The sequence below is a fragment of the Pristiophorus japonicus genome, chromosome 5 (assembly GCF_044704955.1).
Source record: "Pristiophorus japonicus isolate sPriJap1 chromosome 5, sPriJap1.hap1, whole genome shotgun sequence".
NCBI lineage: Eukaryota > Metazoa > Chordata > Chondrichthyes > Pristiophoridae > Pristiophorus > Pristiophorus japonicus.
The window spans coordinates 223,023,301-223,036,443 of record NC_091981.1 but is presented as its reverse complement, the minus strand read 5'-3'; the positions used below and the strand labels follow the sequence as shown (position 1 = coordinate 223,036,443).

At 44.6% G+C, this 13,143-nt stretch overlaps 1 protein-coding gene across 3 annotated transcripts in view; it reads left to right on the top strand.

Annotated features, from left to right (window-relative positions):
• The window catches only part of olah (oleoyl-ACP hydrolase), a 63,584-nt gene extending 54,507 nt beyond the window's left edge, over positions 1–9,077 (top strand). For all 3 annotated transcript variants that reach the window (XM_070881336.1, XM_070881338.1, XM_070881339.1), the window contains 2 exons: positions 2,343–2,425; positions 6,972–9,077. In XM_070881336.1, coding sequence (XP_070737437.1) covers positions 2,343–2,425; positions 6,972–7,114 — 226 coding nt within the window. In that variant the 3' untranslated portion in view covers positions 7,115–9,077. The remainder of the gene's footprint in view (positions 1–2,342; positions 2,426–6,971) is intronic.
• The last annotated feature ends 4,066 nt before the right edge of the window (positions 9,078–13,143 follow it).

Below are 13,143 nucleotides of genomic sequence, written 5' to 3'. Positions count from 1 at the left end.
TTGGTCGCAGAAACAAGAAGGCAGATTATTATCTGAATGGTGACAGATTAGTAAAAGGGGAGGTGCAATGAGACCTGGGTGTCATGGTACGTCAGTGATTGAAAGTAGGCATGCAGGTACAGCAGGCAGTTAAAAAAGCAAATGGCATGTTGGCCTTCATGGCGAGAGGATTTGAATATAGAAGCAGGGAGGTCTTGCTGCAGTTGTACAGGGCCTTGGTGAGACCACATCTTGAGTATTGTGTACAGTTTTGGTCTCCTAATCTGAGAAAGGACATTCTTGCTATTGAGGGAATGCAGCGAAGGTTCACCAGACTGATTCCCAGGATGGCAGAACTGACATAGGAAGAAAGACTGGATCGACTAGGCTTATATTCACTGGAATTTAGAAGAATGAGAGGGGATCTCATAGAAGCATATAAAATTCTGACAGGATTGGACAGGTTAGATGCAGGAAGAATGTTCCCAATGTTGGGGAAGTCCAGAACAAGAGGTCACAGCCTAAGAATAAGGGGTAAGCCATATAGGACTGAGATTAGAGGAGAAACGTTTTCATCCAGAGAATTGTGAACCTGTGGAATTCTCTACCGCAGAAAGGTGTTGAGTCCAGTTATTTGGATATATTCAAAAGGGAGTTAGATGTGGCCCTTACGGCTAAAGGGATCATGGGGTATAGAGAGAAGGCAGGAGTAGTACTGAAGTTGCATGATAAGCCATGATCATATTGAATGGTGGTGCAGGCTGGAAGGGCCGAATGGCCTACTCCTGCACCTATTTTCTATGTTTCTATACCAGGCCTCCGAGCAGCCAGGGATGCTAAAAACCCCAATGTAGGGAATGTGGCATTGTTAATATAATTTAAAACCCAATACTGATCTTCAGAATTGTTGAGTGGACTCATCAAAATAGCTTTTATATATGGCATGCAAATTTTGTTGTAAAATAACAAGGAACATAGGAATATGTGGGACATGTAAAGGTCATTTTGGTTCATCTCACAGATCCCAGAATATATTGTTCACAAGTATATCCCTCAATTGATTTTCTTACCAAATGCCAGTTCAGCTCTTAAAATTACAGATGTCAGCCCTAATCACCTTTGTGAGAAGGAGCATATGAGGAGACAATGTAGCCCGTGGGTTAGCAGGATGAAGGCTTGTGCCTGTGATTCTGCATTTGATGGGTTTCCAGATTTATTTATTCCTTTGGGGAGGAGTTGAGTTGAGGCTAGGCATTTGTAGAAGGGGAATTCCACAGCTAATTCACCCCAAGCTGTCCTTGTGCACTTTCTGTAGGCTATCCTCAAAACAGCTTGGCAGCCAATCACCTCACTGCTGTCATGTCTGTGAAATATTGGGGGTGAAATTTGGTTTCGCCCCATTTGGAGGGGTAACCGAGGGGGAAGGGATATCCTGCACCCGGCACGGAAGTCCCGTCCCGGCCACGAAATTGCAGTTACTGCTCCCCACAAGAAGTGGAGCGCAATGTTGCACACTCCACCTCCTTCCGGGGAGGGCTCGGGGGCGCTACATGGCATTTCCGCGTAGCGCTGATGTATTTCATTGCCCCACCCCTTCCGTTAAAAGGGAGGATACGTTGTGAACACTCCATTTGATGGCCTCCACTAGGCCACCAGGACTAAGGAGTGCTGTGGCTGCAGCCTGGCACTGAGACAGAGTGCCGGGCTGCAGGATGATGGCCCAGACCCTGCGAAAGGAACGGCGAATGGCCTGACTGGTGAGTCAGGGAATAAACAAAGATTGCGCTGCGCAGCACACCACCCCTTTTAAGATTCACCACGCGATGGGTCACCAACCCGGTTCGCGATCTGCAAGGCTTGCGCGGGCATCGCCTATGGTGACCTCATGGGGCACGAGCCAATTTCCGCCGTGGGGCAAAAAGGGGTTGCCGCGCATGCCGATAACGTCATCGGTGGAGGTACAGCAGATGGCGTGCTACGGCGGGGGCGCGTCGCTACTGTGTTCGCGCCTCCACTAACTCCACCGCTCCCACCCCACGTCAGGCGGAAAGAGTTTTGTGCCCCGTTAGCGCCCCTTGGAGGTGCAAATGGCAGGTGCAGAACAGCGAATTTTGGCCCCATTATGTGTAAGGTAGAACTGACTGGAGGATAGAATGATGTGAATTTTTGTTAAAAAAGTTGAAGTGTTGATACTTGTGATGTTTTTCTGATGTGAGATATCAATTTTTGTCTGCTGACGCTTCAGAAAAGCACCTTGGGACATTTTACTACTTTAAAGGCGCTTTATAAATGCAAGTTGTTGTTGTTTAGTGTGAAGTTAATGACTATTGAATGATTTTGAACTGAATTTGTTTGGGCTATAGATATGAACAACCACAAAACAAGCTCTTCACTTGTTCTATCACCTGCTTTGATGGAAAAGAGGATGTACCGCATGATCTTGAAGGTGAGAGTAATGTCAATAATGTTCTCTGGCTTGAACCTACAGTCACACAAAACAATTTTTCTTTGGTTCATGCATGCATCACATTTGCTTATTAGCCTCACCTGTATATATCAGTATAAATCACTAGCTGTCCGATGTCTTCGAAATAAAGGAATCAATATTTACGGGGAGGGTGCAGCTGCCAAAGAACTGAACAAGCCGGAGACGCAGAGGTCCTTCCAAACTTCATCAACATTTTGTAGTTCCAGCAATCGGCCAAATGGTCAGCCTGGCCGGCGGGCGGGGAAAGACACCAGCGGCAGTGGGGCTGCAGGCAGGGACCCACAGGGATAATCCCCAGCAATCGAGTGGCGGGGCGGAGGTTGGCAATTAGGAGAGGGGTGTAGGCTAATCATCGGGAGGACAGCAATTGGGTGGGGGTGCTGGTGTGGGGAGGCTGAAGGGGTTCCTTAACAGGCTTGTGGGGAGCACTCCTGCTCCTACTGGCCCACAAGGAGTGCTGAAACAACCACTTAACTTGGGGAGCCGACGACTCCCGCCTCCCTTTCACTGCTGGGTTTCCTGACCCCTGGGAAACTCGCGCAGCAATAGCAAATTTCAAATCAGGCTCCCAGTTTCAGTGTGGGAGCCCAATTTAAATATGTTAATTAAACGCCCTGCCTCTCCACTGTAGGACACTCGGACGCCCCAGTTTTACATTGGCAGCCATATGAATGCGGTGGGCTGGGGTCGCGTATCATGCATTTCACTTTTTAAAACTCTCACCCGCCTGTTGTGGGAGGGTTAATATCAAGGTCGTATTGGCCCCAATATTAGTCTCCGAACCATATTGGCCCCGATATTGGTTGAGGGGCGGGGTGTTAGCAAGGACAACTTTTAGCGGCTGGGAAACCCGGAAATACAGGTAACGCGGAGGTCCTGTTGAATTTAATTGCAGGACCTCATTTGAATTTTTTTCCCCCTGTTTCCCACCCGACAGCTGGCCAGAATGAAGGCTAGCCGGCAGTCGGGCTGGAGGTTGGGGACATAGTTTAAGAATAAGGGGTCGCCCATTTAGAATTGAGATGAGGAGGGTTCTCTGAGGGTCATGTAAATCTGAGGAATCTCAGCCCCAGAGAGCTGTGGAGGCTGGGTCATTGAATATATTTAAGGTGGAGATAGACAGATTTTTGAACGATAAGGGAGTGAAGGATTATGGGGAGCGGGCAGGGAAGTGGAGCTGAGCCCATGATCAGATCAGCCATGATCTTATTGATTGCTCCGGTTCGAGGGGCCACATGGCCTACTCCTGCTACTATTTCTTATGTTCTTAAGACCTGCGTTAGACAACTGGATCCGGGGACCGGAGAGATTGCGAAGCGGTGGATGCGGGGGGGTGGGTGGAAGAGATTGCCAGTCGGCATCAGGTCGCATGGGGGTTGGGATCAGATTGTAGCGGGTTAGCTTGGGGGACGGGCGAGAAGCACTCCTGCTTCTCCTGACCCACAAGCAGTGCTGGAAAACCACTTGCCTGCTGCAGCCGGCAATTTTCGCCGGGTTTCATGAATCCTGGGAAGCCCAGGCCGCAACCATTAAATCCAAATAGCTGCTAAAATCTGAAACAAGCAGCCTCATTTAAATATTATACTTCCTGGCACCTCTCGAGAGCAGGTTACTCGCCCAACCCCCAACCCGCCCCAGTTAGAATGGAAGTGTTTGCAACAGGTTGAGGGTCGGGTCTCCCATTTTAGAGAATTGAACCCTCTTCTCCCGCTCATCCTGGAGGGTTAAAATCCCCCCGTAGAATCAGGAAAGTCCTGGCTGAGTTTGCTGATCTCGGCTTTACTACAGTCATTCTCAGCTGTGTAAGGGGAGAGAATATCAGACTTGGGCCTGATTGTAATACAGTGACACCTACTGGAAGTTTGCACGGGTGGGCACGAGACAAATACGGGATCTGGCTTAGCTTTGATATCCTCCACCATCCGTGCACCACATCAGGGCACGAACAACAATCAGGATAGCTACGGAAGAAATAATGCCATTCAGCTCATCTAAATTCATCCGCTAGGTAAGATTCACCAACTGTGCACAGAATTAGGTGGCAGGCTGACAGACTGTCAATCCTGCCTTTTAAAGCACTTCCTTGCCTTTATTTAAAATCATGATACAACATGCATTATACAACATGGAGATACTGCATTAATATCAAATTCTCAACTGAATTTTAAAAATCTATTTGCTCTTGGAATCTGGACAATACTGGCAAGGCAGCATTTATTTTTGTGGGACATTAAGGCCCCGATATTTTACTGGGGGCCGTAAAGAGAACAGGGGTGGGGAGGATTTCCGCACGGGAAACCCGAAAGTAAGGGTTTCCCGGACGTCCTGCTGAAATTAATAGCAGGATGTCTTTTCAATTTTTCAGCAGGTTTCCCGCTCAACAGCCAGCCGGATTGATAGGCTGTCTGCCTGTCGGGTGGGAAAGCCTGAGACACAAGGCCGCAGTTGGGCAGCGGAGGGGAGGAAGGGAGAGAGAGATCCGGGGTGGGGGGAGATCGCCGGTGGTGGAAGTAATCGAGTTTGGGCTCTTCAGGGGTGGGGGGGGGGGGTCATGGAGGTTGGGAGGAAATCATGGAAATTGGGAGGGGATGGGTGGGGGACATTGTCATTGAGAGGTTGGCCGATTGTGGGGTCTGTAAAGAGGTTTGCTTGTTGGGCCTGGAGAAAACACTCAACTCCTCCTGCCCCACAAGCAATGCTATAAATGCACATACCTTATGGACCTGGCTCTTCTTGCCTCCTTTTACCTGCCTTTTCCAAGCCCTGGGAAACCTGGTCAACATTAGTTAAAAATAAAAAATCATGTTAAAATGGAAGCCTCCTTAAAATATTTCAGTGACCAACCTGCCTCCTGAGAACAGATTGGTTGCCTGACCTGCCTCTGTTAAAACCGGAAATAAAAACATAGAAATTTACAGCGCAGAAGGAGGCCATTCTGGCCCATCGTGTCCACGCCGGCTGACAAAAAGTCACATGGCCCTTGGTCAGCAGCCCTAAAGATTACATATAAACCTATGAACAATAACGGAAAGGCAAAGAGCACCCAGCCCAACCAATCCGCCTCACCACAACTGTGACACCCTTATACTTAAACATTCTACACTCCACCCCAACCGGAGCCATGTGATCTCCTGGGAGAGGCAAAATCCAGATTAAAAACCCAGGCCAATTTAGGGAGAGAAAAATCTGGGAAAATTCCTCTCCGACTCATCCAGGCGATCGAAACTAGTCCAGGAGATCACCCTGGCCGTATTCTATTCCCTGCAGTACTTAACATTATATCTGCTCTGTCCAACAAAAGGTCATCCAGTCTAATCCCAATTACTAGCTCTAGGTCCGTAACCCTGCAGGTTACTGTACTTTAAGTGCCCATCCAACCATCTCTTAAAAGTGGTGAGGGTTTCTGCATCCACCACTCTTCCAGGCAACGAGTTCCAGATTCCCACAACCCTCTGCGTAAAGAAGCCCCCCCCCCTCAAATCCCCTCTAAACCTTCCCCAACCACCTTAAAACTATGCCTCTTCATAATAGACCCCTCCACCAATGGAAATAGACCCTTACTATCCACTATATCCAGGCCCCTCAATATTTTGTACACCTCAATGAGGTCTCCTCTCAACCTCCTCTGTTCCAATGAGAACAAACCCAGCCTATCCAATCTGTCCTCATAACTAAGATTCTTCATTCCAGGCAGCATCCTAATAAATCTCCTCTGCACCCTCTCTAGTGCAATCACATCCTTCCTATAATACGGCGACCAGAACTGCACGCAATACTCCAGCTTGGCCTAACTAAAGTATTATACAATTTAAGCATAACCTCCCTGCTCTTATATTCTATGCCTCGGCCAATAAAGGCAAGCATTCCGTATGCCTTCTTAACTACCTTATCCACCTGGCCTGCTACTTTAAGGGATCTGTGGACAAGCACTCCAAGGTCCCTTTGTTCATTTACACTATTAAGTGGTCTACCGCTTAATGTGTATACCCTTTCTTTATTAGCCCTCCCAAAGTGCATCACTTCACACTTCTCTGAATTAAATTCCATTTGCCATTGCTCTGCCCACCTGACCAGCAGATTGATATCCACCTGCAGCCCACGACTTTCCTCTTCATTATCAACCACACAGCCAATTTTAGTGTCATTTGCAAACTTCTTAATCATAATCATTATATTCAAATCTAAATCGTTGATATAGACCACAAAAAGCAAGGGTCCCACTACTAAATGAGCAGGCTTGAAAATTGTTTTTAACTTTTATCTTTCACTTGTTCTTGGGGGTTAAAATGAAGCCCAAGACTCAACCATGTAGTATGGGACTTGTGTCATGTGTAGGCCGCACATGGAGTAACAGCTTCTGGTTCCTGAAGAACATTCAGGAAACGAGTTGGGTTTTAACGACAATTCGGCAATAAAATGAGGATTAAAATTGTATTTTGTGTTTTGTAAGTAAATTCTACCATTGCAGAGGAGATTAAAATTGTATTTTGTTTAAACCCTGCAGCCTGGAACGACTTAACAACTGGGGAATTTACCATCCACAAGCTTCCTGGAGGCCATTTTTACCTCAAGGAGCCAGACAATGAAAAGTTTTTAGTAGCTTACATTACGAAGCATTTAGAAACTGCTGAGGTAGATTACCTTTAAAGGCCAGAGCGCTTTGGGTTTGGTGGAGTGACCCCACAACCGTAACCATGGCAACATCTTAAACAACCTAAAGCTGTTATTATAGCAGTGAACATTGGAACAACATGTTTCTGCTCTCATACTTGTTGAACTGTTTTTTTTCTTTAAGTCCCCAACACCACACACAATGCCCTGCCCAAGAATTATTTGGGCAGGCAATCTGCTCCCAAACCTCTGCCAATGCTGCCCTGAAACCAGCTACTAAGAGGTGCAGGAAAGTAGGCTGAGTTGGTTCTGAATGCTCACCCAGCATGATATGGAGCTTGTTACTTGGGGAGTTACTGGCACATTCCAGCTGCTGCACCATTGTGTTGCCTGCACATTGTGTTGTACAGCTTTAAACTAGAACTCGGATGGCCCATTAGCTTTAAAGCTTCAGTTTCTTTTTTTTTTTAATTGTCAAAGAAAATGCAATGTATCAACAGTAAAGAAAATGGAGGCAGCTTTGAAATGCAAAGCTTTCACAGTAATGCTAAACAGATGACTAAGTGCTTTGTTTTTAATTATTGTATCAGCTGTTTGAATTTTCATTATGTGAACATAAAGTGAACCAATCTGTATACATTTTACACTGAACATCGTAAAAGAATTTCAGTTCAAGCATTAGGAACTACTGTAATATTGTAACAGGTTTAACAACAATTTTATTACCACTTTGTACACGTGCTATAGTGTGTTCTTGTTCCACATTTAAGCACTTATGGGCTTGAAGTTACACCGGGGGATAGTACCATATGAAGATTCAATACATTCACAAAAAATTCCTTCCTTTGCTATTTTAACACAAGCTGGGCAGAATTCCCAGGGTAGTGCAGGAAATGCCCCCAGACATACCATCATAGGTGTCCTTGGGTGTAAAGGGTCAGACAAGAAAAGACTGTCCTATCAACAGTGCAATTCCCAGGACATGTTGGGTGGAAACATGTGAGATGCACGTTTTGCCCAAAATTGCAGCTCCCTCATGGGATTACACCACAGTTCCACTCTCCAAGAATTTCAGGATCAATGTGTTTACTTAATCCATAGTGTTACTTCATTTCCTGAATTTCATTAGAATCCCTTCAGTATAATCTTTCATGGCATCTTTATTAATACCTGCAAAGAAAAGAGAAACATCTACATTTTAGATATAATTTGATTTATTTTAAGCTTATCCCTTAGAAGATACTAAATATACTGTGTCAGGTCAGTAGTAGTAATCCACATCAAAAATAAAACAAAGTAACCAAGCAGCTTAAAAATGAATTGAGATGTTCCTCATATTTCTGCAAGCTTCAGTTTCAGCATGACAAATTTCCCCAAAAATATTTCAGCATGACATCTGTGGAAAATCTACATGTTTTCATAGCTACAAGGACTACTTATTTAGATGTATCATAAAAATTACTAATTCACAAACTGAATAATTTCAACATTTTTTATATTCTCGAGATGTTGGAGAAGCTGGCATTTATTGCCCATCACTAGTTGCCTTGAAAAGGTGGTATTCAACTTAGTGGTTTGCTTGACCACTTTAGAGGGCAGTTTAGAGTCAACCATGTTGGAACCAGTTATAGTTACAATAATGAGTTAAATAGCCAGCATGTGATCGGGTCCAATCTACACTTTGACTGTGATCAAAAGCCTGGCATGTAGGTTAAAAAAAATACAAGAGAAAAATAAGTTACTTTTACTTCACTAAAAAAATGATTGCACAGTAAATATAGTAGAAATATTGAGGTCAAAAGTAATAAATGAGAAACTGTAGTTCATTCCATTACAATCTGGATAGTAAATGTAAATAACTGCCTGATGTAGGAAGATAAGCTTCTCTTTGTAACATCTGCAATACTAGTAATTATGCAAGACTTCAACAATTAAGTGCAAAAGATCAATAATACCAATAAGAGCACATTGTCACACCAATGTTGACAGAGCTCAAATTCCCATTTCTGTTTATGAAGTTTTGATAGGTTTCCTTCTGTTGAAGGATGCAACACTGAGTGATACTCTGACTGCAGTGGTCATCTCAGCTGCTGGTAAAATGATGGCCCCAGAATTCCTGCTGAAATACCTTCAGATGGATCAAAGAAACTGTGAACATCCATATCATATAGCAAAGTGAATGATGAGGATTGCTACTTTTGTGAATTACAGTGGGAAGATTCATTAGAGAGCCCATCTATGCTGCCAACTGAGTCCAGCTAAGTGAAAATATTAGGCTATTATCACATCAGTTTTCATGGACATTATCAATGGCCTACATGTCCTCTATAAAGCTCTGAGAGCTGTGGGTGTCAAATAGTCTGCATCTGCCTTATATAATTGATATACCCCTGGTCTGCTATTGCAGACATTCCTGTATATTTATTGTGGCTCTCAGAAGATCCTGTGGAGCATTCAGGATTACCGGAATTTATTGCCACTTGACAATGAAATGTGGACTCTCCTCCTTGGGTGGAAACTGTTCAATGGCAGTAGATTCCTTCCCTCCTGGACCTCATCAGTCTTCTCTGAAATTATTATTGAATTATTCAAAGATGGATGCAGAGGAATTGGATGAACATGATTCCTGTGTGGAGATCAAGACAATGTACAAATGCACTTGATATGAAAAGCTGCTGCATCAGCATTCATACTGGCAGAAAATAATATATAAAGATGAAGTAAAGCTGAGCGATATTTAAAAACAAAGTTATTCACTAATATTGGCATGTTTCTTAAATTCATACACAATACCATTCACCTGCTGTTACTATACTGGGAAATGCCTTGAAAACTGAAACACTGTTTTAAACTTACCACACTGCTGGGACATAGAAAAATAGAAACATAGAAAATAGGTGCAGGAGTAGGCCATTCGGCCCTTCGAGCCTGCACCACCATTCAATAAGATCATGGCTGATCATTCCCTCAGTACCCCTTTCCTGCTTTCTCTCCATACCCCTTGATCCCCTTAGCCGTAAGGGCCATATCTAACTCCCTCTTGAATATATCCAATGAACTGGCATCAACAACTCTCTGCAGCAGGGAATTCCACAGGTTAACAACTCTCTGAGTGAAGACGTTTCTCCTCATCTCAGTCCTAAACGGCCTAACCCTTACCCTAAGACTGTGTCCCCGGTTCTAGACTTCCCAAACATCGGGAACAATCTACACGCATCTAACCTGTCCCGTCCCGTCAGAATCTTGTATGTTTCTATGAGATCCACTCTCATCCTTCTAAACTCCAATGTATAAAGGCCCAGTTGATCCAGTCTCTCCTCGTATGTCAGTCCAGCCATCCCGGGAATCAGTCTGGTGAACCTTTGCTGCACTTCCTAAATAGCAAGAACGTCCTTCCTCAGATTAGGAGACCAAAACTGAACACAATATTCCAGGTGGGGCCTCACCCAAGGCCTTGTACAACTGCAGTAAGACCTCCCTGCTCCTATACTCAAATCCCCTAGCTATGAAGGCCAACATACTATTTGCCTACTTTACCGCCTGCTGTACCTGTATGCCAACTTTCAATGCCTGATAAACCATGACACCCAGGTCTTGTTGCACCTCCCTTTTCCAAATCTGCCACCATTCAGATAATATTCTGTCTTTGTGTTTTTGCCCCCAAAGTGGATAACCTCACATTTATTCACATTATACTGCATCTGCCATGTATTTGCCCACTCACCTAACCTGTCTAAGTCATCCTGCAGCCTCTCAGCGTCCCCCTCACAGTTCACACCACCACTCAGTTTAGTGTCATCTGCAAACTTGGAGATATTACACTCAATTCCTTCATCCAAATCATTGATGTATATTATAAAGAGCTGGGGTTCCAGCACTGAGCCCTGTGGCACTCCACTAGTCACTGCCTGCCATTTTGAAAAGGACCTGTTTATCCCGACTCTCTGCTTCCTGTCTGCCAACTAGTTCTCTATCCACATCAGCATATTACCCACAATACCATGTGCTTTGAATTTGCACATCAATCTCTTGTGTGGGACCTTGTCAAAAGCCTTTTGAAAGTCCAAATACACCACATCCACTGGTTCTCCCTTGTCCACTCTACTAGATACACCCTCAAAAAATTCCAGAAGATTTGTCAAGCATGATTTCCCCTTCATAAATGCATGCTGACTTGGACCAATCCTGCCACTGCTTTCCAAATGCACTGCTATTTCATCCTTAATAATTGATTCCAACATTTTCCCCACCACTGATGTCAGGCTAACCGGTCTATAATTACCTGCTTTCTCTCTCCCCTTTTAAAAAGTGGTGTTACATTAGCTACCCTCCAGTCCATAGGAACTGATCCCGAGTCGATAGACTGTTGGAAAATGATCACCAATGCATCCACTATTTCTAGGGCCACTTCCTTAAGTACTCTGGGATGCAGACTATCATGCCCTGGGGATTTATCGGCCTTCAATCCCATCAATTTCCCAAACACAATTTCCCGCCTAATAAGGATATCCTTCAGTTCCTCCTTCTCATTAGACCTTGGTCCGGTTATTTGTGTCTTCCTTCTTGAAGACAGAACCAAAGTATTTGTTCAATTGGTCTGCCATTTCTTTGTTCCCCATCATAAATTCACCTGAATCCGACTGCAAGGGACCTACATTTGTCTTCACATATCTATAGAAACTTTTTCAGTCAGTTTTTATGTTCCCGGCAAGCTTCTTCTCATACTCTATTTTCCCCCTCTTAATTAAACCCTTTGTCCTCCTCTGCTGAATTCTAAATTTCTCCCAATCCTCAGGTTTGCTGTTTTTTCTGGCCAATTTATATGCCTCTTCCTTGGATTTAACACTATCCTTAATTTCCCTTGTTAGCCACGGTTGAGCCACCTTCCCCGTTTTATTTTTACTCCAGACAGGGATGTACAATTGCCGAAGTTCATTCATGTGATCTTTAAATGTTTTCCATTGCCTATTCACCGTCAACCCTTTAAGTATCATTTGCCAGTCTATTCTAGCCATTCACGCCTCAAACCATTGAAGTTACCTTTCCTTAAGTTCAGGATCCTAGTTTCTGAATTAACTGTGTCACTCTCCATCCTAATAAAGAATTCTACCATGTTATGGTCACTCTTCCCCAAGGGGTCTCGCACAACAAGATTGCTAATTAGTCCTTTATCATTACACATCACCCAGCCTAGGATGGCCAGCTCCCTGGTTGGTTCCTCGACATATTGGTCTAGAAAACCATCCCTAATACACTCCAGGAAATCCTCCTCCACCACATTGCTACCGGTTTGGTTAGCCCAATAGATTAAAGCCACCCATGATAACTGCTGTACCTTTATTGCATGTATCCCTAATTTCTTGTTTGATGCTGTCCCCAACCTCGCTACTACTGTTTGGTGGTCTGTACACAACTCCCACTAGCGTTTTCTGCACTTTGGTATTTCGCAGCTCCAACCATACCGACTCCACATCATCCAAGCTAATGTCCTTTCTTACTATTGCATTAATTTCCTCTTTAACCAGCAATGCCACCCCGCCTCCTTTTCCTTTCTGTCTATCCTTCCTAAATGTTGAATACCCCTGGATGTTGAGTTCCCAGCCTTGGTCGCCCTGGAGCCATGTCTCCATGATGCCAATTACATCATACCCGTTAACTTCTATCTGCGCAGTTAATTCGTCCACCTTATTACGAATACTCCACGCATTGAGGCACAGAGCTTTCAGGCTTGTCTTTCTAACCCCTTTAGAATTTTGCTGCAATGTGGCCCCTTTTGCTTTTTGCCTTAGGTTTCTCTGCCCTCCACTTTTACTTTTCTTTTTTTTATCTTTTGCTTCTGCCCCCATTCTACTTCCCTCTTGTCTCACTGCATCGGTTCCCATCCCCCTGCCATATTAGTTTAACTACTCCCCAACAGCGCTAGCAAACACTCCCCCTCGGACATTGGTTCCGGTCCTGCCCAGGTGCAGACCATCCGGTTTGTACTGGTCCCACCTCCCCCAGAACCGGTTCCAATATCCCAGGAATTTGAATCCCTCCCTGCTGCACCACTCCTCAAGCTACGC